General features: G+C 45.2%; 1 protein-coding gene across 1 annotated transcript in view; it reads left to right on the forward strand.

The window, feature by feature from the left end:
• Positions 1–5,952: 5,952 nt before the first annotated feature.
• LOC143766854 (uncharacterized) overlaps positions 5,953–26,531 on the forward strand; it is a 61,934-nt gene continuing 41,355 nt past the window's right edge. The window contains exons 1-5 of the mRNA XM_077254841.1: positions 5,953–5,987; positions 23,548–23,697; positions 23,827–24,006; positions 24,089–24,212; positions 25,851–25,936. Of these exons, the coding sequence (XP_077110956.1) occupies positions 23,620–23,697; positions 23,827–24,006; positions 24,089–24,212; positions 25,851–25,936 (468 nt within the window). The 5' untranslated portion in view covers positions 5,953–5,987; positions 23,548–23,619. The remainder of the gene's footprint in view (positions 5,988–23,547; positions 23,698–23,826; positions 24,007–24,088; positions 24,213–25,850; positions 25,937–26,531) is intronic.

The following is a 26,531-nucleotide window of genomic DNA, read 5'->3' on the forward strand; positions in this document are numbered from 1 at the left end:
CAGACTCCCCTGTACAGTGACTTTTGTAGGTCCATTGTAAACTCCATGAAAACCTCGCAGGCTCGGTACAGTTGAGGTTCCTGTGTGCTCAGCGTTGTGCCTCTCATCTGATAGGTGGTGAACCTCCGAATATGCTTCAGTATCCTGAGGGATGACTTGCTCGATAGTCGAAGGTTTCTAAGCTTTTCAAAATATTCGTTCACTCGGCTAGGCATTGTAACGTACTCCAGCGTAAGAGCTTTTGGGTTGATAAAGAACAGGAACCTAGCCTATACCTCCTGTTGGCAGTCGGGGACCCCAAGTGTAACCGATAGATACGAGTGGAAACCCTTCAGTATGGGGTGATCCATCGAATGGCGCTTGTACAAGCTGGCGGTCTGTGTAGCCAGGCGTTTTTGGTTTTTCCACTGCCTGGCCTGAATCCTTCGAGCACTGCCATCCACGATCTCCTCATCGGCTATGTGGTCAGAGAATCTCCCTGTGTGTTCAGGCTCCGGGCATGGGTCTCCCTCCAACCCGCCTGCCGGCTGTAAATTGGCAGGCGTGTCCGCCATAGGAGTGTCCGCCATAGGAGAATCTGGCTCCGCCAGGGGAGCAGGGCTCCAAACTGTCTGTTTGTTCCTGAGCGGGCCCCTCACAGGTTAATGGCGTGTCGTGCGACTCAAAACTCGGCTTATTTACTACTAAGAAGCCGCGACCTTCCACAAAGGAGACAGTCTCCCACAGGGATTTGAGAGGCTTGATGTCGCTGAACTGGATACTGGTTCCCTTTTCCGCAATACATTGAAGGGTATCCTTGGCGGTAGCTAAGGCATTTCGTACCTCAGAATCACTCTCGGTTCTCAGGCACACTCTTTTCAAATGCGTGGACATATATTTGGTAACTTTGTGGCACTTGGGGCAGGTAAGTGGTGTCCGTTTGTGGCTATGGGGGCAGCAGAAATATAAATGTCACTCCCTGCTGCAGCCATACAACCCCGCTAAAAGGTACACCCGTACCAGGCTCTAAATGCAAACTTTTAGTAGTCGCTAACTACACATAAATGTGGTCAAAGAATGGCTTCTACTTACCGCTCCATGTGGAAGTGTTTCCCGCACTCGAATTCAGCGTGAACGTCCGAAAATATATGCTTTTAGAGCGAGTAAATCTGCACGCCGCTGGGACCTGAGGTAACCTCAGCGACGAGCCGCCTCACCTGCGCGCCGCGGCGGGTGCTTCCTGTTAACTGTTGCCGCGTCGGCCGCGTCGGCCGCTTACTGTTACAGGGCATCCCAGGTGGTGAGGCATCCCCAGGGATGTCACCCTCACGGCTGCTTATCACCGCTACGGTTCATGGAAAAATCCCGTACAGTCTGTATCTACAATACTATATACCTGACAGGGGCCCGTACAGTCTGTATCTACAATAATATATACCTGACAGGAGCCCATACAGTCTATATCTACAATAATATATACCTGACAGGAGCCCGTACAGTCTATATCTACAATAATATATACCTGACAGGAGCCCGTACAGTCTATATGTACAATAATATATACCTGACAGGAGCCCGTACAGTCTGTATCTACAATAATATATACCTGACAGGAGCCCGTACAGTCTGTATCTACAATAATATATACCTGACAGGAGCCCGTACAGTCTGTATCTACAATAATATATACCTGTAAAATAGATAAGGACACCGCGCTAACCAGCTGGAAACGTACAATAGGATCAAAGTGCCTAAAGAATAAGAAACCTGAGAATGGATACACAGGAGCTGCTAATAGGCAGCTAACAACAATGAGGAAGCGGCTCTGTCCCTACAATAACACTGCTAGTCACAGCTCCACAGATGAAGATAAGCAAATGCCAGACCGCCGTTGCCAGCAATCACCGACCGCCCAATGACTTATTGCCTATGGTAGGTGCAATCTGTATGTGAGTGTATAACAGATGAATTAAAGTTAATACACTTACTGTTAAGTTGCAGGTGCTAGCGTAGTGCTGGTGTAGATAGGAGCAGGGGCAGCTGCCAGCTGCGTGTCCGGAGCAGGAAGGTCCAGGCGGTGATGACGGGCGGCAGAAGCACTCACTGGTTCGGGAGCGTCCTCCCTAGCTAGTGCTCTGCTTACACACGCCTGGAACGCTGTCAGACCGGCACACGTGGGCTGCGAGAATACCGCTAGGCAGAGCGGTGGAGTAGGGGGGCGTGTAGTAAGGGTGACGTCACCAGGATGGAAAAGGGGGAAAGAGCAGAGGACGGGTGCCGATAGGGATCACAGTGCCTACGCGTTTCGAAGGTCTCCGGACCTTCTTCGTCTAGGCACCAGCAGCTTTCCATCTTGTTTATTTTAGGAGCGCCAGTGTGTTTCTTCTTTTGAATAATATATACCTGACAGGAGCCCGTACAGTCTGTATCTACAATAATATATACCTGACAGGAGCCCGTACAGTCTGTATCTACAATAATATATACCTGACAGGAGCCCGTACAGTCTGTATCTACAATAATATATACCTGACAGGAGCCCGTACAGTCTGTATCTACAATAATATATACCTGACAGGAATCCGTACAGTCTGTATCTACAATAATATATACCTGACAGGAGCCCGTACAGTCTGTATCTACAATAATATATACCTGACAGGAGCCCGTACATTCTGTATCTACAATAATATATACCTGACAGGAATCCGTACAGTCTGTATCTCCAATAATATATACCTGACAGGAGCCCGTACAGTCTATATCTACAATAATATATACCTGACAGGAGCCCATACAGTCTGTATCTACAATAATATATACCTGACAGGAGCCCGTACAGTCTGTATCTACAATAATATATACCTGACAGGACCCCGTACAGTCTATATCTACAATAATATATACCTGACAGGAGCTCGTACAGTCTATATCTACAATAATATATACCTGACAGGAGCCCGTACAGTCTGTATCTACAATAATATATACCTGACAGGAGCCCGTACAATCTATATCTACAATAATATATACCTGACAGGAGCCTGTACAGTCTATATCTACAATAATATATACCTGACAGGAGCCCGTACAGTCTGTATCTCCAATAATATATACCTGACAGGAGCCCGTACAGTCTATATCTACAATAATATATACCTGACAGGAGCCCGTACAGTCTATATCTACAATAATATATACCTGACAGGAGCCCGTACAGTCAATATCTACAATAATATATACCTGACAGGAGCCCGTACAGTCTATATCTACAATAATATATACCTGACAGGAGTCCGTACAGTCTATATCTACAATAATATATACCTGACAGGAGCCCGTACAGTCTATATCTACAATAATATATACCTGACAGGAGCCCATACAGTCTGTATCTACAATAATATATACCTGACAGGAGTCCGTACAGTCTATATCTACAATAATATATACCTGACAGGAGTCCGTACAGTCTATATCTACAATAATATATACCTGACAGGAGCCCGTACAGTCTGTATCTACAATAATATATACCTGACAGGAGCCCGTACAGTCTGTATCTACAATAATATATACCTGACAGGAGCCCGTACAGTCTATATCTACAATAATATATACCTGACAGGAGCCCGTACAGTCTATATCTACAATAATATATACCTGACAGGAGTCCGTACAGTCTGTATCTACAATAATATATACCTGACAGGAGCCCGTACAGTCTGTATCTACAATAATATATACCTGACAGGAGCCCGTACAGTCTATATCTACAATAATATATGCCTGACAGGAGCCCATACAGTCTATATCTACAATAATATATACCTGACAGGGGCCCATACAGTCTGTATCTACAATAATATATACCTGACAGGAGCCCGTACAGTCTATATCTACAATAATATATACCTGACAGGAGCCCGTACAGTTTATATCTACAATAATATATACCTGACAGGAGCCCGTACAGTCTGTATCTACAATAATATATACCTGACAGGAGCCCGTACAGTCTATATCTACAATAATATATACCTGACAGGAGCCCGTACAGTTTATATCTACAATAATATATACCTGACAGGAGCCCGTACAGTTTATATCTACAATAATATATACCTGACAGGAGCCCGTACAGTCTGTATCTACAATAATATATACCTGACAGGAGCCCGTACAGTCTGTATCTACAATAATATATACCTGACAGGAGCCCGTACAGTCTGTATCTACAATAATATATACCTGACAGGAGCCCGTACAGTCTGTATCTACAATAATATATACCTGACAGGAGCCCGTACAGTCTGTACCTACAATAATATATACCTGACAGGAGCCCGTACAGTCTGTATCTACAATAATATATACCTGACAGGAGCCTGTACAGTCTATATCTACAATAATATATACCTGACAGGAGCCTGTACAGTCTGTATCTACAATAATATATACCTGACAGGAGTCCGTACAGTCTATATCTACAATAATATATACCTGACAGGAGCCCGTACAGTCTATATCTACAATAATATATACCTGACAGGAGCCTGTACAGTCTGTATCTACAATAATATATACCTGACAGGAGCCCATACAGTCTGTATCTACAATAATATATACCTGACAGGAGCCCGTACAGTCTGTATCTACAATAATATATACCTGACAGGAGTCTGTACAGTCTATATCTACAATAATATATACCTGACAGGAGCCCGTACAGTCTGTATCTACAATAATATATACCTGACAGGAGCCCGTACAGTTTATATCTACAATAATATATACCTGACAGGAGCCCGTACAGTTTATATCTACAATAATATATACCTGACAGGAGCCCGTACAGTCTGTATCTACAATAATATATACCTGACAGGAGCCCGTACAGTCTATATCTACAATAATATATACCTGACAGGAGCCCGTACAGTTTATATCTACAATAATATATACCTGACAGGAGCCCGTACAGTTTATATCTACAATAATATATACCTGACAGGAGCCCGTACAGTCTGTATCTACAATAATATATACCTGACAGGAGCCCGTACAGTCTGTATCTACAATAATATATACCTGACAGGAGCCCGTACAGTCTGTATCTACAATAATATATACCTGACAGGAGCCCGTACAGTCTGTATCTACAATAATATATACCTGACAGGAGCCCGTACAGTCTATATCTACAATAATATATACCTGACAGGAGCCTGTACAGTCTATATCTACAATAATATATACCTGACAGGAGCCCGTACAGTCTGTATCTACAATAATATATACCTGACAGGAGTCTGTACAGTCTGTATCTACAATAATATATACCTGACAGGAGCCCGTACAGTCTGTATCTACAATAATATATACCTGACAGGAGCCCGTACAGTCTGTATCTACAATAATATATACCTGACAGGAGCCCGTACAGTCTGTATCTACAATAATATATACCTGACAGGAGCCCGTACAGTCTGTATCTACAATAATATATACCTGACAGGAGCCCGTACAGTCTGTATCTACAATAATATATACCTGATAGGAGCCCGTACAGTCTACATCTACAATAATATATACCTGACAGGAGCCCGTACAGTCTGTATCTACAATAATATATACCTGACAGGAGTCTGTACAGTCTATATCTACAATAATATACACCTGACAGGAGCCCGTAGTCTATATCTACAATAATATATACCTGACAGGAGCCCGTACAGTCTGTATCTACAATAATATATACCTAGAAGCAGCCCATACAGTCTAGCATCTTCAGTAGTGAGCCAGCTACACTGTATGGGCTGCAGTCAGGAAACCAGGAAAGAGCCCATACAGTCTAGGGAGGCTCAACCCTGTCTGCTCTGTCTGTTCTATGGAGGAAGAGGCGCCGCCCCTTCCGGTCACATGGGCTTGACGTCATCCAGGTCCTTTACCGCCCTGCAATTCTCCTCTGGCAGTCATATCTGTGGAGTGCGGCTCTGCAGGTGGAGGTATGTGGAGATTCCCCATTACTGAGCGCAGCCGGGGACATTAACCCCTTCTGCACGGAGGAGACTCTTTTGGGGTCGTTGTTGCCCCTTTATAAGAACCATAACGTTGTTGTTCTGTTTCCTGTAATAGATACATACGAGCCAACTATGGAGGACAGGAAGTGAGGGAGCGGAGTGTTCTTCTAGTACAGGGCCCCTTTCTTGGCCCCACACAGTGTAATGCCCCCATTATGCCCTGTAAGCAGGTTCTGCCCCACACCCAGCTGCCTCGGGCACTTTACCAGGAGCTGGTACCTCAGATTCTTCCCCGCACCCCTTTCCTTTGCTTGGCGCCAAATCTGTTCTGCCTTTGGGGCTCCGGCCTTTATAATATCAGTAACTGCGCCATCAAGGTCTCCTGACCAGGTGCACCCTCTAGACTCTTCCCTCTGGAAACCTCCCTCTCCCCATTGGTGTCACATGGTCCCGTCTGGACGGCAGATAGCAGTCTGTACAAATGCAGCACAGCCCTGAGGAGGCTTCTTTATGACTCTCCTTATTACACCCCTTATGTAATATATATGATGCCGCTCACACAGTATAATGTTCCCACAGTACTGGCATCTCTCGTAATTAAGGTATTTTCACAGTACCGCCATACCCCCACACAGTATAATGTTCCTACAGTACCGCCATACCCCCACACACAGTATAATGTTCTCATAGTACCGCCATACCCCCACACACAGTATAATGTTCTCATAGTACCGCCATACCCCCACACACAGTATAATGTTCTCATAGTACCACCATACCCCCCCACAGTATAATGTTCTCATAGTACCGCCATACCCCCACACACAGTATATTGTTCCTACAGTACCGCCATACCCCCACACACAGTATAATGTTCTCATAGTACCGCCATACCCCCACACACAGTATAATGTTCTCATAGTACCGCCATACCCCCACACACAGTATAATGTTCTCATAGTACCGCCATACCCCCCCACAGTATAATGTTCTCATAGTACCGCCATACCCCCACACACAGTATAATGTTCTCATAGTACCGCCATACCCCCACACAGTATAATGTTCTCATAGTACCGCCATACCCCCACACACAGTATAATGTTCTCATAGTACCGCCATACCCCCACACACAGTATAATGTTCTCATAGTACCGCCATACCCCCCCACAGTATAATGTTCTCATAGTACCGCCATACCCCCACACACAGTATAATGTTCCCACAGTGCCGCCATACCCCCACACAGTATAATGTTCTCATAGTACCGCCATACCCCCACACACAGTATATTGTTCCTACAGTACCTCCATTCCCCCACACACAGTATAATGTTCCTACAGTACCTCCATACCCCCACACACAGTATAATATTCTCATAGTACCGGCATACACCCACACACAGTATAAAGTTCCCACAGTACCTTCATCCCACCACATACAGTATTTTGTTTCCACAATAGTGGCTTCCCACAGACATAATGTTTCCACAGGACTGGCATCCCTGTCATGGTTCTCAATGGCAAGAGAACGTAGTAAAGCATACAAAAAGGACTAGCTCTTGGAAGATGGGAACTCGAGCTGACCGTGAGCTAAACCTATCGCACAACTAACAGTGGCCGGGTAGCGTACCTACGTTTTATCCCTAGACGCCCAGCGCCAGCCGGAGAACTGACTGACCCTAGCAGAGGAAAATACAGACCTGGCTTACCTCTAGAGAAATTTTCCCCAAAAGGCAGACAGTAGCCCCCACATATATTGTCGGTGATTTCAGAGGAAATTGACATACGAAGTATGAAGATAGGTTTAGCAAATTGAGGTCCGCTTACTAGATAGTAGGAAGACAGAAAAGGGAACTTCACAGTCAGCTGAAAACCCTTTCAAAACACCATCCTGAAATTACTTTAAGACTCTAAAATCAACTCATGACACCAGAGTGGCAATTTCAGCTCACAAGAGCTTCCAGCCTCAGAAATAATCAATCACAGAGAACTGGAACAAAAATGCAAAACAAACTTAGGACTACAAGTCCAACTTAGCTGATAGTAGTCTAGGAGCAGGAACATGCAACAGAAAGGCTTCTGGTAACATTGATGGCCGGCATAGAAATGACTGAGGAGCAAGGTTAAATAGAAAACTCCCACATCCTGATGGAAACAGGTGAACAGAGGAGATGAAGCACACAAGTTCAGTACCACCAGTGACCACCGGGGGAGCCCAGAAACCAAATTCACAACAGTACCCCCCCCTCAAGGAGGGGGCACCGAACCCTCACCAGAACCACCAGGGCGATCAGGATGAGCCCTATGAAAGGCACGGACCAAATCGGAGGCATGAACACCAGAGGCTGTCACCCAAGAATTATCCTCCTGACCGTAGCCCTTCCACTTGACCAGATACTGAAGTCTCCGTCTGGAAACACGGGAGTCCAAGATCTTCTCGACAACGTACTCCAACTCACCCTCAACCAACACCGGAGCAGGAGGCTCAACGGAAGGCACAACCGGTACCTCATACCTGCGCAACAATGACCGATGGAAGACATTATGAATAGAAAAAGATGCAGGGAGGTCCAAACGAAAGGACACAGGGTTAAGAATCTCCAATATCTTGTACGGGCCGATGAACCGAGGCTTAAACTTAGGAGAAGAAACCTTCATAGGGACAAAACGAGAAGACAACCACACCAAGTCCCCAACACAAAGACGAGGACCAACACGACGACGGCGGTTGGCAAAATGCTGAGTCTTCTCCTGGGACAACTTCAAATTGTCCACCACATGCCCCCAAATCTGATGCAACCTCTCCACCACAGCATCCACTCCAGGACAATCCGAAGACTCCACCTGACCGGAAGAGAAACGAGGATGAAACCCCGAATTACAGAAGAAAGGAGAAACCAAGGTGGCAGATCTAGCCCGATTATTGAGGGCAAACTCCGCCAAGGGCAAAAAGGCAACCCAATCATCCTGATCCGCAGACACAAAACACCTCAAATAAGTCTCCAAGGTCTGATTAGTTCGCTCGGTCTGGCCATTAGTCTGAGGATGGAAAGCAGACGAAAAAGACAAATCAATGCCCATCCTAGCACAGAACGCTCGCCAAAATCTAGACACGAATTGGGTTCCCCTGTCAGAAACGATATTCTCCGGAATACCATGCAAGCGAACCACATTTTGAAAAAACAGAGGAACCAGCTCGGATGAGGAAGGCAATTTAGGCAAGGGGACCAAATGGACCATCTTAGAGAAACGGTCACACACCACCCAGATGACAGACATCTTCTGAGAAACAGGGAGATCAGAAATAAAATCCATGGAGATGTGAGTCCAAGGCCTCTTCGGAATAGGCAAAGATAACAACAATCCACTAGCCCGAGAACAACAAGGCTTGGCCCGAGCACAAACATCACAAGACTGCACAAAACCTCGCACATCTCGCGACAGGGAAGGCCACCAGAAGGACCTAGCCACCAAATCCCTGGTACCAAAGATTCCAGGATGACCAGCTAACGCAGAAGAATGGACCTCCGAGATGACTCTACTGGTCTAATCATCAGGAACAAACATTCTACCAGGCGGGCAACGATCAGGTCTATCCGCCTGAAACTTCTGCAAGACCCGTCGCAAGTCTGGGGAAACAGCAGATAATATCACTCCATCCTTAAGGATACCTGTAGGTTCAGAATTACCAGGGGAATCAGGCTCAAAACTCCTAGAAAGGGCATCCGCCTTCACATTTTTAGAACCCGGAAGGTAAGAAACCACAAAATTAAACCGAGAGAAAAATAACGACCAGCGCGCCTGTCTAGGATTCAGGCGCCTGGCAGACTCAAGATAAATCAAATTCTTGTGGTCGGTCAATACCACCACCTGATGTCTAGCCCCCTCAAGCCAATGACGCCACTCCTCAAAAGCCCACTTCATAGCCAAGAGCTCCCGATTACCAATATCATAATTTCGCTCAGCGGGCGAAAATTTACGAGAAAAGAACGCGCAAGGTCTCATCACGGAGCAGTCGGAACTTTTCTGCGACAAAACCGCCCCAGCTCCGATTTCTGAAGCGTCGACCTCAACCTGAAAAGGAAGAGTAACATCAGGCTGACGCAATACAGGGGCGGAAGAAAAGCGGCGCTTAAGCTCCCGAAAGGCCTCCACAGCAGCAGGGGACCAATCAGCAACATCAGCACCCTTCTTAGTCAAATCAGTCAACGGTTTAGCAACATCAGAAAAACCAGTTATAAATCGACGATAAAAATTAGCAAAGCCCAAAAACTTCTGAAGGCTCTTAAGAGAAGAGGGTTGCGTCCAATCACAAATAGCCTGAACCTTGACAGGGTCCATCTCAATGGAAGAGGGGGAAAAAATGTACCCCAAAAACGAAATCTTTTGAACCCCAAAAACGCAATAAGAACCCTTTACACACAAGGAATTAGAGCGCAAAACCTGAAAAACCCTCCTGACCTGTTGGACATGAGAGTCCCAGTCATCCGAAAAAATCAAAATATCATCCAGATACACAATCATAAATTTATCCAAATATTCACGGAAAATGTCATGCATAAAAGACTGAAAGACTGAAGGGGCATTTGAAAGACCAAAAGGCATTACTAAATACTCAAAATGGCCCTCAGGCGTATTAAATGCGGTTTTCCACTCATCCCCCTGCTTAATTCGCACTAAATTATACGCCCCACGAAGATCAATCTTAGAGAACCACTTGGCCCCCTTTATTCGAGCAAACAAATCAGTAAGCAGTGGCAAAGGATACTGATATTTAACCGTGATTTTGTTCAAAAGCCGATAATCAATACACGGCCTCAAAGAGCCATCTTTTTTAGATACAAAGAAAAAACCGGCTCCTAAGGGAGATGACGAAGGACGAATATGTCCCTTTTCCAAGGACTCCTTAATATATTCCCGCATAGCAGCATGTTCAGGCACAGATAGATTAAATAAACGACCCTTTGGAAACTTACTGCCCGGAATCAGATCTATAGTACAATCGCAATCTCTGTGCGGAGGTAGTGAACCAAGTTTAGGCTCCTCAAAAACGTCACGATAATCAGATAAAAATTCCGGAATCTCAGAGGGAATAGATGACGAAATGGAAACCAAAGGTACGTCCCCATGAGTCCCCTGACATCCCCAGCTTACCACAGACATTGCTTTCCAGTCGAGGACTGGGTTATGAGATTGCAGCCATGGCAATCCAAGCACCAACACATCATGTAGATTATACAACACAAGGAAGCGAATAATCTCCTGGTGATCCGGATTAATACGCATAGTTACTTGTGTCCAGTATTGTGGTTTATTACTAGCCAATGGCGTGGAGTCAATACCCTTCAGAGGTATAGGAACTTCCAGAGGCTCTAAATTAAACCCACAGCGTTTGGCAAAGGACCAATCCATAAGACTCAAAGCGGCGCCAGAGTCGACATAGGCGTCCGCGGTAATAGACGATAAAGAGCAAATCAGGGTCACAGATAGAATAAACTTAGACTGTAAAGTGCCAATTGAAACAGACTTATCAACCTTCCTAGTACGTTTAGAGCATGCTGATATAACATGAGTTGAATCACCACAATAGAAGCACAACCCATTTTTTCGCCTAAAATTCTGTCGTTCACTTCTAGACAGAATTCTATCACATTGCATAATCTCTGGCGCCTTCTCAGTAGACACCGCCAAATGGTGCACAGGTTTGCGCTCCCGCAAACGTCGATCAATCTGAATAGCCATTGTCATGGACTCATTCAGACCTGTAGGCACAGGGAACCCCACCATAACATCTTTAATGGCATCAGAGAGACCCTCTCTGAAATTCGCCGCCAGGGCGCACTCATTCCACTGAGTAAGCACAGACCACTTACGAAATTTTTGGCAGTATATTTCAGTCTCATCTTGCCCTTGAGACAGGGCCATCAAGGCTTTTTCAGCCTGAATCTCTAAATGAGGTTCCTCATAAAGCAACCCCAAAGCCAGGAAAAACGCATCCACATTGAGCAACGCAGGATCCCCTGGTGCTAAAGCAAATGCCCAATCCTGAGGGTCGCCCCGGAGCAAGGAAATTACAATCCTGACCTGCTGTGCAGGATCTCCAGCGGAGCGAGATCTCAGAGACAAAAATAATTTACAATTATGTTTGAAATTCTGGAAGCGAGATCTATCCCCGGAGAAAAATTCAGGTAAAGGAATTCTAGGTTCAGATATAGGAGCATGAATTACAAAATCCTGTAAACTTTGAACCTTCATAGCGAGATTATTCAAACCTGTAGCTAAACTCTGAGGATCCATTTTAATCAGGTGAAATCAGAACCATTCAAGGATTAGAAGGAGAGAGAGACGAAGGCTGCAGTAAGCAGAGATGCTAGTGAATCAACTAATGAGCAAACTCAGAAAAAAAAAAAAAAATTCTCTGCAGACTTCTTTTCTCTCCTTTCTTCTGCCAATTATTTTAACCCTTGGCCGGCCAAACTGTCATGGTTCTCAATGGCAAGAGAACGTAGTAAAGCATACAAAAAGGACTAGCTCTTGGAAGATGGGAACTCGAGCTGACCGTGAGCTAAACCTATCGCACAACTAACAGTGGCCGGGTAGCGTGCCTACGTTTTATCCCTAGACGCCCAGCGCCAGCCGGAGAACTGACTGACCCTAGCAGAGGAAAATACAGACCTGGCTTACCTCTAGAGAAATTTTCCCCAAAAGGCAGACAGTAGCCCCCACATATATTGTCGGTGATTTCAGAGGAAATTGACATACGAAGTATGAAGATAGGTTTAGCAAATTGAGGTCCGCTTACTAGATAGTAGGAAGACAGAAAAGGGAACTTCACAGTCAGCTGAAAACCCTTTCAAAACACCATCCTGAAATTACTTTAAGACTCTAAAATCAACTCATGACACCAGAGTGGCAATTTCAGCTCACAAGAGCTTCCAGCCTCAGAAATAATCAATCACAGAGAACTGGAACAAAAATGCAAAACAAACTTAGGACTACAAGTCCAACTTAGCTGATAGTAGTCTAGGAGCAGGAACATGCAACAGAAAGGCTTCTGGTAACATTGATGGCCGGCATAGAAATGACTGAGGAGCAAGGTTAAATAGAAAACTCCCACATCCTGATGGAAACAGGTGAACAGAGGAGATGAAGCACACAAGTTCAGTACCACCAGTGACCACCGGGGGAGCCCAGAAACCAAATTCACAACACATCCCCCTCACACACAGTGTGTCCCCACAGTACTGCCATCCCCCCACTTTTTAATGTTCCCATAGTACTGCCCCCTACATGCACAATATGGTACCATCCACCTCACTGACTACCTCCGACCACTGACAATTAATAAATACTCACTTACCCTCATTCTTGGTGCAGATACTAATGAATCCAGGATCTACAGTTAGGTCCATATATATTTGGACAGAGAGAACATTTTTCTTATTTTGGTTATAGACATTACCACAATGAATTTTAAACAAAACAATTCAGATGCAGTTGAAGTTCAGACTTTCAGCTTTCATTTGAGGGTATCCACATTAAAATTGGATGAAGGGTTTAGGAGTTTCAGCTCCTTAACATGTGCCACCCTGTTTTTAAAGGGACCAAAAGTAATTGGACAGATTCAATAATTTTAAATAAAATGTTTATTTTTAGTGCTTGATTGAAAACCCTTTGTTGGCAATGACTGCCTGAAGTCTTGAACTCATGGACATCACCAGACTCTGTGTTTCCTCCTTTTTGATGCTCTGCCAGGCCTTCACTGCAGTGGTTTTCAGTTGCTGTTTGTTTGTGGGCCTTTCTGTCTGAAGTTTAGTCTTTAACAAGTGAAATGCATGCTCAATTGGGTTGAGATCAGGTGACTGACTTGGCCATTCAGGAATATTCCACTTCTTTGCTTTAATAAACTCCTGGGTTTCTTTGGCTTTATGTTTTGGGTCATTGTCCATCTGTAGTATGAAACGACGACCAATCAGTTTGGCTGCATTTGGCTGGATCTGAGCACACAGTATGTCTCTGAAGACCTCAGAATTCATTTGGCTGCTTCTGTCCCGTGTCACATCATCAATAAACACTAGTGACCCAGTGCCACTGGCAGCCATGCATGCCCAAGCCATCACACTGCCTCCGCCGTGTTTTACAGATGATGTGATATGCTTTGGATCATGAGCTGTACCACGCCTTCGCCATACTTTTCTCTTTCCATCATTCTGGTAGAGGTTGATCTTGGTTTCATCTGTCCAAAAAATGTTCTTCCAGAATTGTTCTGGCTTTTTTAGATGTTTTTTAGCAAATTCCAGTCTAGCCTTTTTATTCTTGATGCTTATGAGTGGCTTGCACCGTGTAGTGAACCCTCTGTATTTACTTTCATGCAGTCTTCTCTTTATGGTAGATTTGGATATTGATATGCCTACCTCCTGGAGAGTGTTGTTCACTTGGTTGGCTGTTGTGAAGGGGTTTCTCTTCACCATGGAGATTATTCTGCCATCATCCACCACTGTTGTCTTCCGTGGGCGCCCAGGTCTTTTTGCATTGAGGAGTTCACCAGTGCTTTCTTTCTTTCTCAGGATGTACCAAACTGTATATTTTGCCACTCCTAATATTGTAGCAATTTCTCGGATGGGTTTTTTCTGTTTTCGCAGCTTAAGGATGGCTTGTTTCACCTGCATGGAGAGCTCCTTTGACCGCATGTTTACTTCACAGCAAAACCTTCCAAATGCAAGCACCACACTTCAAATCAACTCCAGACCTTTTATCTGCTTAATTGAGAATGACATAACGAAGGGATTACCCACACCTGTCCATGAAATAGCCTTGGAGTCAATTGTCCAATTACTTTTGGTCCCTTTAAAAACAGGGTGGCACATGTTAAGGAGCTGAAACTCCTAAACCCTTCATCCAATTTTAATGTGGATACCCTCAAATGAAAGCTGAAAGTCTGAACTTCAACTGCATCTGAATTGTTTTGTTTAAAATTCATTGTGGTAATGTCTATAACCAAAATTAGAAAAATGTTGTCTCTGTCCAAATATATATGGACCTAACTGTATGAGATATTTACCATACGATAGTTGGATAGGCAGGAGTGTATCATCCATAAAGGTAGCCCACTCGGTTGCTATGATGCCTATGAATTGACAGGGCTCGGTGGGGTGCGGTATTGTCACCCTCTCCTTCCCATCATCACAATTTCAGCGATATCCACACTCCCATGACGGTGATACCACTGAATAGATTAGTGAATCAGGGAGTGGTAAGCTCCTGATCCACCATTCAGCCTTCACTTCTGAGTCTGAGACTCCGTGCACTGCAGGCACAATGACGTCACTACATCACACCTGTAGTACGGAGCCTCAGTACTCACACCGCACAGACCAGAGCAGCGCTCCTCAGGAACCAGGTTGGCTGAGTACTATGTGTGGTTTTTTTTTCAAATATCAGTGATTGTGGGGGCATCATATTAAGAGAAGTGCTGTTGGGACTCTCATACTGAATGTGTGGCTGGTAGGGGCCATTATACTGGGGTTGTGGTGGACTGTAAATGCCTCCATACTGAGTGGGGGGTTTTATTTTGTGTAGCAGGTTGTCTTGGTCATAATTAGAGATGAGCGAATATGTTTGGAAAACAATAACGAAACATAAATTTGGCACAAATATGGTACATTCGGATTCATGATCGGTAACATGAGCATGTTTCTTAAGATCGGAAAAAGTCGGTAACATTCGGTAAAACACATAAAAGAAGCTAGCAATACATGTGCCGCGTTCAGTAAAATCACAGCCACCAATGTGGGAGACTGGGGTTCAAATCCTGGCTCTGCCCTGTTGGACATAATATACCAGTAGTGGTCTATAACACTATGGTGCCTACCTCAATAAACATTGAGTGTCACGAGCAAAGAGAGTCATGCCGGCTCAGACATCGCCTGATTAACAAGGTCTGCATCAGATGTCGAGGAATCAGGACAATCTGATGATAAATGGGCTACTGGACTAAACCATACATGGACATGGCAAGAAAACCTGGATCTGGTGAAATGCTACTATAACAGAAGACCAAATGGGAGAGGATATATGAGGCGTATGAGGAAACTCTGGATGGATAGAAGACCTGCATGTCCACTGAGAAACATATAGTCACCCAGCGTTTCAATATCATAAAGAGAAAGCTATTATCACAACTTGAGATGGATCAACTGCACTGTAGATCCACCCCACATGAAGACCTGGAAGAAACACGTGAAACCCCCTGAAGATCCTGATCCAACCCTGCAACTAGAGAGCACTGCAGCTGGTCTGAAACAGAAGATCTTAGATAAACTAAATACCATCAATAACAGTGATCGACTGCCAAGGCTCAGCAAGGAAAGTCCAAAAAACAGTATGCTAGAGGATGCCAATAGAGCAGCACTTGCATGAATACCTACCACCACCATAACTCAAACTAATAACCTGATCTATGCTACTGCCTCAGCAATCATGGAAATACTTGGCTATACAACCAGCAATAACAACAGAAGTACGTGCTCCCCTTGGAAAAGAAGACTAGACAAAGGTCAAGGTGCCACGAAGGGAAGTCAGCCAACTATCAGAAATACAGAAGTGTGTAAAGATCAAGAATAAGACCAAGCTGGACAAGTACAAAGGCCTTAAGGTACCTTCACACGAAACGACATTATAACGATATCGCTAGCAATCCGTGACGTTGCAGCGTCCTCGCTAGCGATATCGTTTCGTTTGACACGCAGCAGCGATCAGGATCCTGCTGTGATGTCGCTGGTCGCTGAATAAAGTCCAGAACTTTATTTGGTCGTCCGATCGCTGTGTATCGTTGTGTTTGAAAGCAAAAGCAACGATACCAGCGATATTTTACACTGGTAACCAGGGTAAACATCGGGTTACTAAGCGCAGGGCCGCGCTTAGTTACCCGATGTTTACCCTGGTTACTAGCGTAAAATGTAAAAAAAACAAACAGCACATACTCACATTGCGTCCCCTGCAGTCTGCTTCCTCCTCTGACTCAGCGCCGCAAAGTGAAAGTGAAAGCAGCACAGCGGTGACGTCACCGCTCTGCTCTCACTGTACGGCGCTCAGTCAGTCAGGAAGTGGACGCTGGGGGACGTGAATGTAAGTATGTGCTGTTTGTTTTTTTTAGATTTTACGCTGGTAACCAGGGTAAACATCGGGTTACTAAGCGCGGCCCTGCGCTTAGTTACCCGATGTTTACCCTGGTTACCAGGGGACCTCGGCATAGTTGATCGCTGGAGAGCGGTCTGTGTGACAGCTCTCCAGCGACCAAACAGCGACGCTGCAGCGATCGACATCGTTGTCGCTATCGCTGCAGCGTCGCTTCGTGTGAAGGTACCTTTACCCCAACTGAAGAGACTGCTAAACAAAAGCTCACAGCACTCGCTGCAAGACTAGGGAGATAAATGCCCTGTTCTCCAAAAAAACATCCAAAGTGTACTCCCAACTACAGAGGAACAGCACAAAGGCAGCAACTCCACCAATAGCAGAGACTGAACAGTTCTGGAGTTCCAGTCACCATTACAGAAACAGACATCCAACAGTGGATCAAGAACATGAAGAGCTGGACAGCACCTGGCCCAGACATGATCCTTACCTACTGGCTAAAGAAATTCACAGCGGTACATGAAAGCATGCCAAAGGAGATGATTTAACTGCTAGAAGCAGGCCACCACCCAGCTTGGCTAACACAAGGCAGAACAGTGCTGATCATGAAGGATCCTCACACAGAAACAGTTCCATCCAACTACCTCCCAATAACCTGCCTTACAACAACATGAAAACTTCTGTCAGGCATCATAGCCACCAAGCTACAGAACCATATAAACCAGTACATGAATGCAGCTCAGAAAGGCATTGGGACTGACACCAGAGGCTCTAAGCAACAGCTCCCAGTAGATAGCTAGAGCAGTCGCTCAAGACTCAAGATCCAGACAGACCAATCTCAGCACAGCCTGGATTGACTACAGGAAAGCCTATGACTCAATGCCACACACATGGATCTGTGAATGCTTGGCTCTGTACAATGTCAACATGAAATTAAGAACCTTCCTCATAAACTCACTGGGGCTTTGGAGAACAACATTGGAAGTCAACTCAAGACAACTAGCACAAGTGACCATCAAATGCAGCATATAACAATGTGATGCACTGTCCCCATTGCTGTTCTGCATAGTCTTGAACCCCCTCAGTCAGATAATTCCAGAGTCTGGCTATGGATACAAGTTCAAGAGTGGACGCACCATCAGCCACCTCCTCTACATGGATGACATCAAGCTGTATGCGAAAAACGAACGAGACCTCAATTACTGATCCACGTGACAAGAATCTACAGTGAAGACATCAGGTTGTCCTTTATACTGGAGAAGTGCGGCTGGTTTGTAATAAAGAGAGACAAGGTAGTCAAGACTGATGGAGTGGAATTACCAGTAGGGCACATAGCAGATGTACAGACATGCTACAAGTACCTCGGCATTCCACAGGGATATGGTAGCCATGATGAGGACGAAAGGAAAGCAGCACCATCCAAATAATATCAAAGGGTAAGACAGGTCCTTAAGAGCCAGCTCAATGGGAAGAATAAAATCCATCAATACAAATTCCCTGCCAGTTATCAGATACCGTGCTGGCCAAAAAAGGAGATGGATGCTGCAGATGTGAAAACATGAAAGCTCCTCACAATGCATGGAGGTCTCCACCCTAAAGGTACCTTCACACTAAACAACTTTCCAACGAGAACGACAACGATCCGTGACGTTGTAGCGTCCTGGATAGCGATCTCGTTGTGTTTGACACGCAGCAGCGATCTGGATCCTGCTCTGATATCGCTGGTCGGAGCTAGAAGTCCAGAACTTTATTTGGTCGTCAGATCGGCGTGTATCGTCGTGTTTGACAGCAAAAGCAACGATGCCAGCAATGATTTACTTGGAGCTAACGACCTGTGACGACCTGTGAGAACGATAAGTGAGTAGCCCTTACATCACAGGATCGCTCCTGCATTGTTCTGGAGTTGCTGTGTTTGACATCTCTACAGCGACCTAAACAGCGACGCTCCAGCGATTGGCTCCTTGTCTATATCGCTGCAGCATCGCTGAGTGTGACGGTACCTTTAGTCTAACACCCAAAGGTTGTATACCAACAGAAAGGAGGGTGGTCGAGGCTTGATAAGCATCCAGGCCACCATCACTGATAAAACAAGGAGTATCCAGGAATACATCAGAAAAATGGCACCAAAATATGAGATGCTGAGAGAAAGCCTAAGTCAGCAACAACAGGTCTGAAAGGAAGAACAGGAACATGAAGCGCCACCGCAAGACATGCCACTGCATGGGCTGCACCATCGACTGATAATGGAGGTGGCTGACATGGAGAAATCCTATCAATGACTGGAGAAAGCTGGACTCTGAGACAGCACAGAGGCACTAATCATAGTAGCACAAGAGCAAGTACTAAGTACCACATCCATAGATGCTGGAATCTACCACACAAGACCCAAGGTGCAAACTATGCAAAGAAACCTCAGAAACTATCTAACTCATAGTGGCAGGATGCAAAATGCAAGCAGGAACAGTGTATACAGAACACCACAACCAAGTAGCTTGAGTTGTATGTATGCACAGCATATGGGCTAAGTCCAGGTGGGAGACCCCAGAAAAAGTGGTGGACAATGAAAGGGCTAAAATCCTGTGGGACTTCAAGATCCAAATGGATAAGCCGGTGTTGGCTAACCAACCAGACATTGTGATGGTAGACAAGGATCAGAAGACAGCAGTGATAATAGATGTGGCAATGCCAAGTGATAGCAACATCAGAGAGAAGGAATATGAGAAGCTGGAGAAATACCAGGGCCTCAAAGGAGAACTGGAGAAGATGTGGAAGGTGACGGCAACAGCGATTCCAGTGGTGATAGGAGCACTTGGAGCAGTGACCCCTAAGTTGGAAGAATGGCTACAACAGATCCCAGGAGCAACATCTGAGCTCTCTGTCTAGTAAAGCGCAATGCTGGTAACAACTAAGATCCTGCTGAAGAACCCTCAAACTCCAAGGCCTCTGGTAGAGGACCCGAGAATGAGCAAGAACAAAAAAGGCCACCCCCATTGGGGGTGAGAAGGAAGTTTTTTTTATAGATTTTGGTGACAGTGTATAAATATATTACATAGAAAAAGAAAAGTCTATAATTCTGAAGCCGTGGTAGTGTAAAATCACTACAGGAGGCGACAGGATAGAAGAAATGGATTACATACAGTAAATACAAATAGAATAGGTAGATATATAGATGTCAGTGACAAATACAATTAGTACAGTGTGTGCAACTTACTGTACATGTATTTAAATAATAAATTATATTTTTTCTGAAAAAAATGGTGTGGGCTCTGTGAGATTCCCGCTAGCACCGTGAGGAAGTCGCACGGTGCAGAGGTGAGGTCACGGAAGAATTTCAATGCGGTGAATTTCAACTCTCCTCTGCACTGTGCGACTTTCACATGGTGCTAGCGGGGATCTCACTGAGGTCACCACAGTTCAGCCCGGCTGGGAATGTAGCCTCAGTGATGTCACTGCTAGTCACTGACGCTGCGTTCCCAGCAGCTCATTCACCAGTGGTTTTCAGCCTGGACGGTCACATCTTGGCACCGTCCAGGTTGAAAACTTTCTCCCCAGACATGGATTATTGCATAGGACAGAGCGACAGACAAGTATGGTATGTTGTTGTTTTTTTATTTTAGTTTTAGTACAGGAGATCGAGGGCTTTGGTGGAATTAGGCGAGGTCGTAAGTATGGTTTAATTGAGATTATGAAAGGAGTCTGTCCCATTTTTTTCAATTCACTTTATTCTAGCTGTGTCTTTATTTACCATATAACTATAGGATTAGTAATGGATCAGTGTCTTACTCTCTATTACTAAGCCATGGGCTTGATGTCACCTGACAATACAAAGGTGACATCAACTACACAAATTTGAACCCCACTTGCAAGTGGGAAAAGCCGGTCAAAGCACGAGAATTGGCGCATCTAATAGATGTGCCTTTTCTGGTCAGCTGCGGTCTGCTATTGTTAGGCTTGGGGGTCAATATCCGTGGCCCCTTAGCAGCCTGAGAATACCAGCCCCCAGTTGTCAGCTTTAGAAAGGCTGGTGGTCACAAAATGGGGTGGACCCTCTGCCATTTTTTTAAATTATTTAAATAATTTAAAAAGGAGCGTGGGGACCCCTTTTTTCTTGATAACCAACCTTGCTGAAGCTGACAGCTGAGGGTTGCAGACCCTAGCTGTGAGTTTTGCCCTGGCTGATTATCAAAAATAGTGGGGACCCCATACCTTTTTTTTATTATTTATTTACAGCACAAGAGCAGTTTATGAATACCCCCCATCATCCGCTCCTGCTCTCACGGGTATGTTCACACTGGGCGTTTTTGCTGCATTTTTATATGCTAATTTTCAGCTGCTTTTTCCATTACCATCAAAGTCTATGAGATTTCAGAAATCTCATACACACATTGTTTTTTTGTCATCAGGATTTTGTGCTTTGCTGCGTGCTTTTGACATAGGGCATGTCACTTCTTTCAGAGTTTTTGCAGCATTTTTCACCCATTGCTTTGAATGGATGATAAAAATAACGCTGCAAATATGCAGGTTGACCTTTTTTGTAGCTCGGCTCTGCTACCTCTAGATGGCAGGCTGCTTGATGCATCCATACAGCCTGTCATTGAGCAGAGTGGACCCAAACCCCATTCATTTGAATGGGGGTCCCGACAATACAGTGTTTGACACGCTGTCATATGCATGACAGCACGGCAAGCACCTCTTCTTAACGGCGGTGAAACCATCCCCGCCGGTCAGAGCCGCAGTTCCCCCACTGTCAAAAGATAGCGGGATCGCTCAGCTGTGATTGGGGGTATACAGGTTACCTCCGTTCACTGGTGTCAGCTGATGGGACAACTGCTCCTATCATCCGACACCTGCTGCCGCTAATAACAGTGAGAGCAGGAGTGGATGACAGGAGTATTCATCAGCTGCTTCTGTGCGGTAAATACATAGTTTAAAAAAAACTGCGTGGGTTTCCTTCTATTTTTGATAACAAGCCAGGCAAAACTCACAGCTGGGGGCTGCAACCCTCAACTGTCAGCTTCAGCAAGGCTAGTTATCAAGAATAGAGTGGTCCCCACACTGTATTTTTTAATAATTCTCCCGGTGAACTCGCCTCTGCACGACTTTCTCACGGTGCTAGCAGGGCTTCTCACCGAGGTCACCGCAGTTCAGCCCGGCTGGGAACGGAGCTTCAGTGATGTCACCGCTAGACACCGACGCTGTGCTTGCAGCAGCTCATTCACCAGTGGTTCTCAGCCTGTACGGTCACATCTTGGCACCGTCCATGTTGGAAACTATTTCTCGCCCAGACATGGATTACAGCTTGGGACAGATTGATGGAGATGAGAGGGATATTGCTGTTTTATTATTTTTGGTTTATTAGAGGAGATTGCGGGCTTCGGTTGAATTGGGCAAGGTCGTAAGTAAGGTTTAATTGAGATTATTAAAGGAGTCTGTGTTATTCTTTCAATTAAAGGACTTTTTTCTGGGTGCTTGTGTTTTCTTTCAATGTGACTATGGGGTTAGTAATGGGGGTGTCTTATTGATGCCTCTCCGTTACTTACCTCGAGGCTTGATGTCACCTTACAATACAAAGGTGTCACCAACCCCCCAACTATTACCCCACTTGCCACCGCTAAAGGGCAAGTGGGAAGAGCGAGGCTAAGTGCTAGAATTGGTGCATCTTAGAGATGTGCCTTTTCTGAGGTGGCTGAGAGCTAATGTTTTTAGCCTAGGGGGCCAGTATCCATGGCTCCTTCTTAGGCTATTAATATCAACCCGCAGCTGTCTGCATAGCCTTTGATGGTTATTAAATATAGGGGGACCCTACGTCACTTTTTTGGGGGTCCCCCGTTTTAATAGCCACTAAAGGCTAAGTATACAGTTGTGAGCTGATAATAATAGCCTGGGATGCCCCATGGGTATTACCCCCTTCCTAGGCTATAAGAAAACTTATGTATGTGAATCAGACCTGAGATCTAACATGACAGAAGATTACAGTGCGGGGAAGACGGGAAACCTTCATATAGACGGCCGGTGGTGATGGAGTCAGTGACCGACTCTGGCCAAATATGTTTCTAGAGCCGTAGTAGAAGATGGAGATGTCGTCCTCATCATGAAGTAGTTATTTCTCATGTCGCGTGTAATGAATATCTCCTGCAGTATTGCTAATGCCGATTCCAGGGTCGGTAAATGAGATGAGAATTAGCGTTATGGAAGATGAGTCTATGAGAAACATATTCAGCTGCCGACTCCGAGGAGGAAACTGCTTGTTGTCTGTGGCCTAAATATATAGGATTTATTAGTAGATGTAAAGAAGGAAACTAAATACTGTAAAATAATAAATCTCCTCATATGTTTCCCTTATTATCTCCAGTAATTGTATTATTACACAGGATTCTTATGATGTTACATCGGCTCATCTTCTCATTCAGGTCTCTACAATATCGGATCCTCTCAGTGAAGATCTTCTACAAAAGAGAATTTTCCTGATTTACCCATCACAGATGGATATGGATAGAGACAAGATGGCGGAGAGGATATTACACCTCACCCTAGAGATCCTCTTCCGTCTTACTGGAGAGGTGAGAGATTCTGATGACGTCACATTATATCATTCTTATCTATGGGAATAACAGATGGACAGAACTGGAGAGGTGAGGACTCTGGAAATGTCTGTAGTGAGATTTATTAATGTGTCTCTCCATTACCAGGATTACACAGTGGTGAAGAAGACCTCTAGTGATCACTGTCAGGATCCTGTGTCTGAGGGATGGGGAAGACCCCTGAGACCAATCACGGGGCCTCCACATCACCCCCTGATCCATGAGGACATCAATGACCAGAAGATCCTAGAACTCATCTACAAGATGATTGAGCTGCTGACTGGAGAGGTGACACTGCTGGGAATGCTGGGTCATTATACAGTAACACTATGAAGGGATCGGGGGATGACGGTATCATTGTATGTGTCAGGTTCCTATAAGGTGTCAGGATGTCGCTGTCTATTTCTCCATGGAGGAGTGGGAGTATTTGGAAGGACACAGAGATCTATACAAGAACGTCATAATGGAGGTTCCGCAGCCCCTCACATCTCCAGGTAATAGACAGGACTAAATACACTGCTCAAAAAAATAAAGGGAACACTTAAACAACAGAATATAATTCCAAGTAAATCAAACTTCTGTGAAATCAAACTGTCCACTTAGGAAGCAACACTGTTTGACAATCAATTTCACATGCTGTTGTGCAAATGGAATAGACAACAGATGGAAATTATTAGCAATTATCAAGATATCCCCTATAGAGGAGTGGTTCTGCAGGTGGGGACCACAGACCACATCTCAGTACCAATGCTTTCTGGCTGATGTTTTGGTAACTTTTGAATGTTGGTTGTGCTTTCACACTCGTGGTAGCATGAGAGGGACTCTACAACCCTCACACGTGTCTCAGGTAGTGCAGCTCATCCACGATGGCACATCAATGCGAGTTGTGGCAAGAAGGTTTGCTGTGCCTGTCAGCGTAGTGTCCAGAGGCTGGAGGCGCTACCAGGAGACAGGCCAGTACACCAGGAGACGTGAAGGAGGCCGTAAGAGGGCAACAACCCAGCAGCAGGACCGCTACCTCAGCCTCTGTGCAACGAGGAACAAGAGGAGCACTGCCAGAGCCCTGCAAAATTATTTCCAGGAGGCCACAAATGTGCATGTATCTGCATAAACGGTTAGAAACCGACTCCATGAGGATGGTCTGTGTGCCCGACGTCCACAGATGGAGGTTGTGCTCACAGCCCAACACCGTGCTTGGCATTTGCCACAGAACACCAGGATTGGCAAATTCGCCACTGGCACCCTGTGCTCTTCACAGATGAAAGCAGGTTCACACTGAGCACATGTGCCTGATGTGACAGAGTCTAGAGGCACCGTGGAGAGCAATCTGCTGCCTGCAATATCCTTCAGCATGACCGGTTTGGCAGTGGGTCAGTAATGGTGTGGGGTGGCATTTCTTTGAAGGACCACACAGCCCTCCATGTTCTTGCCAGAGGTAGCCTGACTGCCATTAGGTACCAAGATGAGATCCTCAGACCCCTTGTGAGACCATATGCTGGTGCGGTTGGCCCTCGGTTCGTCCTAATACAGGGTAATGCCAGACCTCATGTGGCTGGAGTGCGTCAGAAGTTCCTGCAAGATGAAGGTATTGAAGCTATGGATTGGCCCGCCGGTTCCTTAGACCTGAATCCGATTGAACACATCTGGGACATCATGTCTCGCACCAATGTCACGTTGCACCACAGACTGTCTAGGAGTTGGTGGATGCTTTAGTCCAGGTCTCCCTCAGGAGACCATCCGCCGCCTCATTAGGAGCATGCCCAGTCATTGTAGGGAGGTCATACAAGCACGTGGAGGCCACACACACTACTGAGCATCTTTTCCTTGTTTTGAGGCATTTCCACTGAAGTTGGATCAGCCTATAATTTGATTTTCCACTTTGATTTTGAGTATCATTCCAAATCCAGGCCTCCATTGGTTAATAAATTGAATTCCATTCATGATTTTTGTGTGATTTTGTTGTCATCACATTCAACTTTGTACAAAACAAAGTATCCAATGAGAATATATCATTCATTCAGATCTAGGATGTGTTATTTGAGTGTTCCCTTTATTTTTTGAGCAGTCTACATACAGCCTATAACTATCTGTATGTAAAGAATGAATTCACTCCCTGTATGTGTTTCCTCCAGCTCTATCCAGTAAGATGACAACACCTGAGAGATGTCGCCGTCCTCTTCTTCTTCCACAAGGCTGCAAGCAAGAAGATGGAGAGAAGGTGTCAGGAGATGGCCCCTATGTGCCCCCATATATTAGTAATGGCCCCTATGTGCCCCCATATATTAGTAATGTCCCCTGTGTGCCGCCATATATTCCTAATGTCCCCTATGTGCCCCCATATATTTAAATATTAGTAATGTCTCCTGTGTGCCCCAATATATTAGTAATGTCCCCTGTGTGCCCCAATATATTAGTAATGTCACCTCTGTGCCCCCATATATTAGTAATGTCTAATGATGAGCAAGTATACTCGTTGCTCGGGTTTTTCCAAGCACGCTCAGGTGGTCTCCAAGTATTTATGACTGCTCAGAGATTTAGTTTTCCTTGCCGCAGCTGGATGATTTACGGCTACTAGCCAGCCTGAGTACATGTGAGAGTTGCATGGTTGCTAGGGAATCCCCACATGTAATCAAGCTGTCTAGTAGCCGCAAATCATCCAGCTGCGGCAAGGAAAACTAAATCTCTGAGCAATCATAAATACTCGGAGACCACCCAAGCGTGCTCGGGAAAACCTGAGCAACAAGTATACTCGCTAATCACTGGTAATGTCCCCTATGTGCCCCCATATATTAGTACTCTCCCCTATGTGTCCC

The sequence above is a fragment of the Ranitomeya variabilis genome, chromosome 4 (genome assembly GCF_051348905.1).
Source record: "Ranitomeya variabilis isolate aRanVar5 chromosome 4, aRanVar5.hap1, whole genome shotgun sequence".
Taxonomy (NCBI): Eukaryota; Metazoa; Chordata; class Amphibia; order Anura; family Dendrobatidae; genus Ranitomeya; species Ranitomeya variabilis.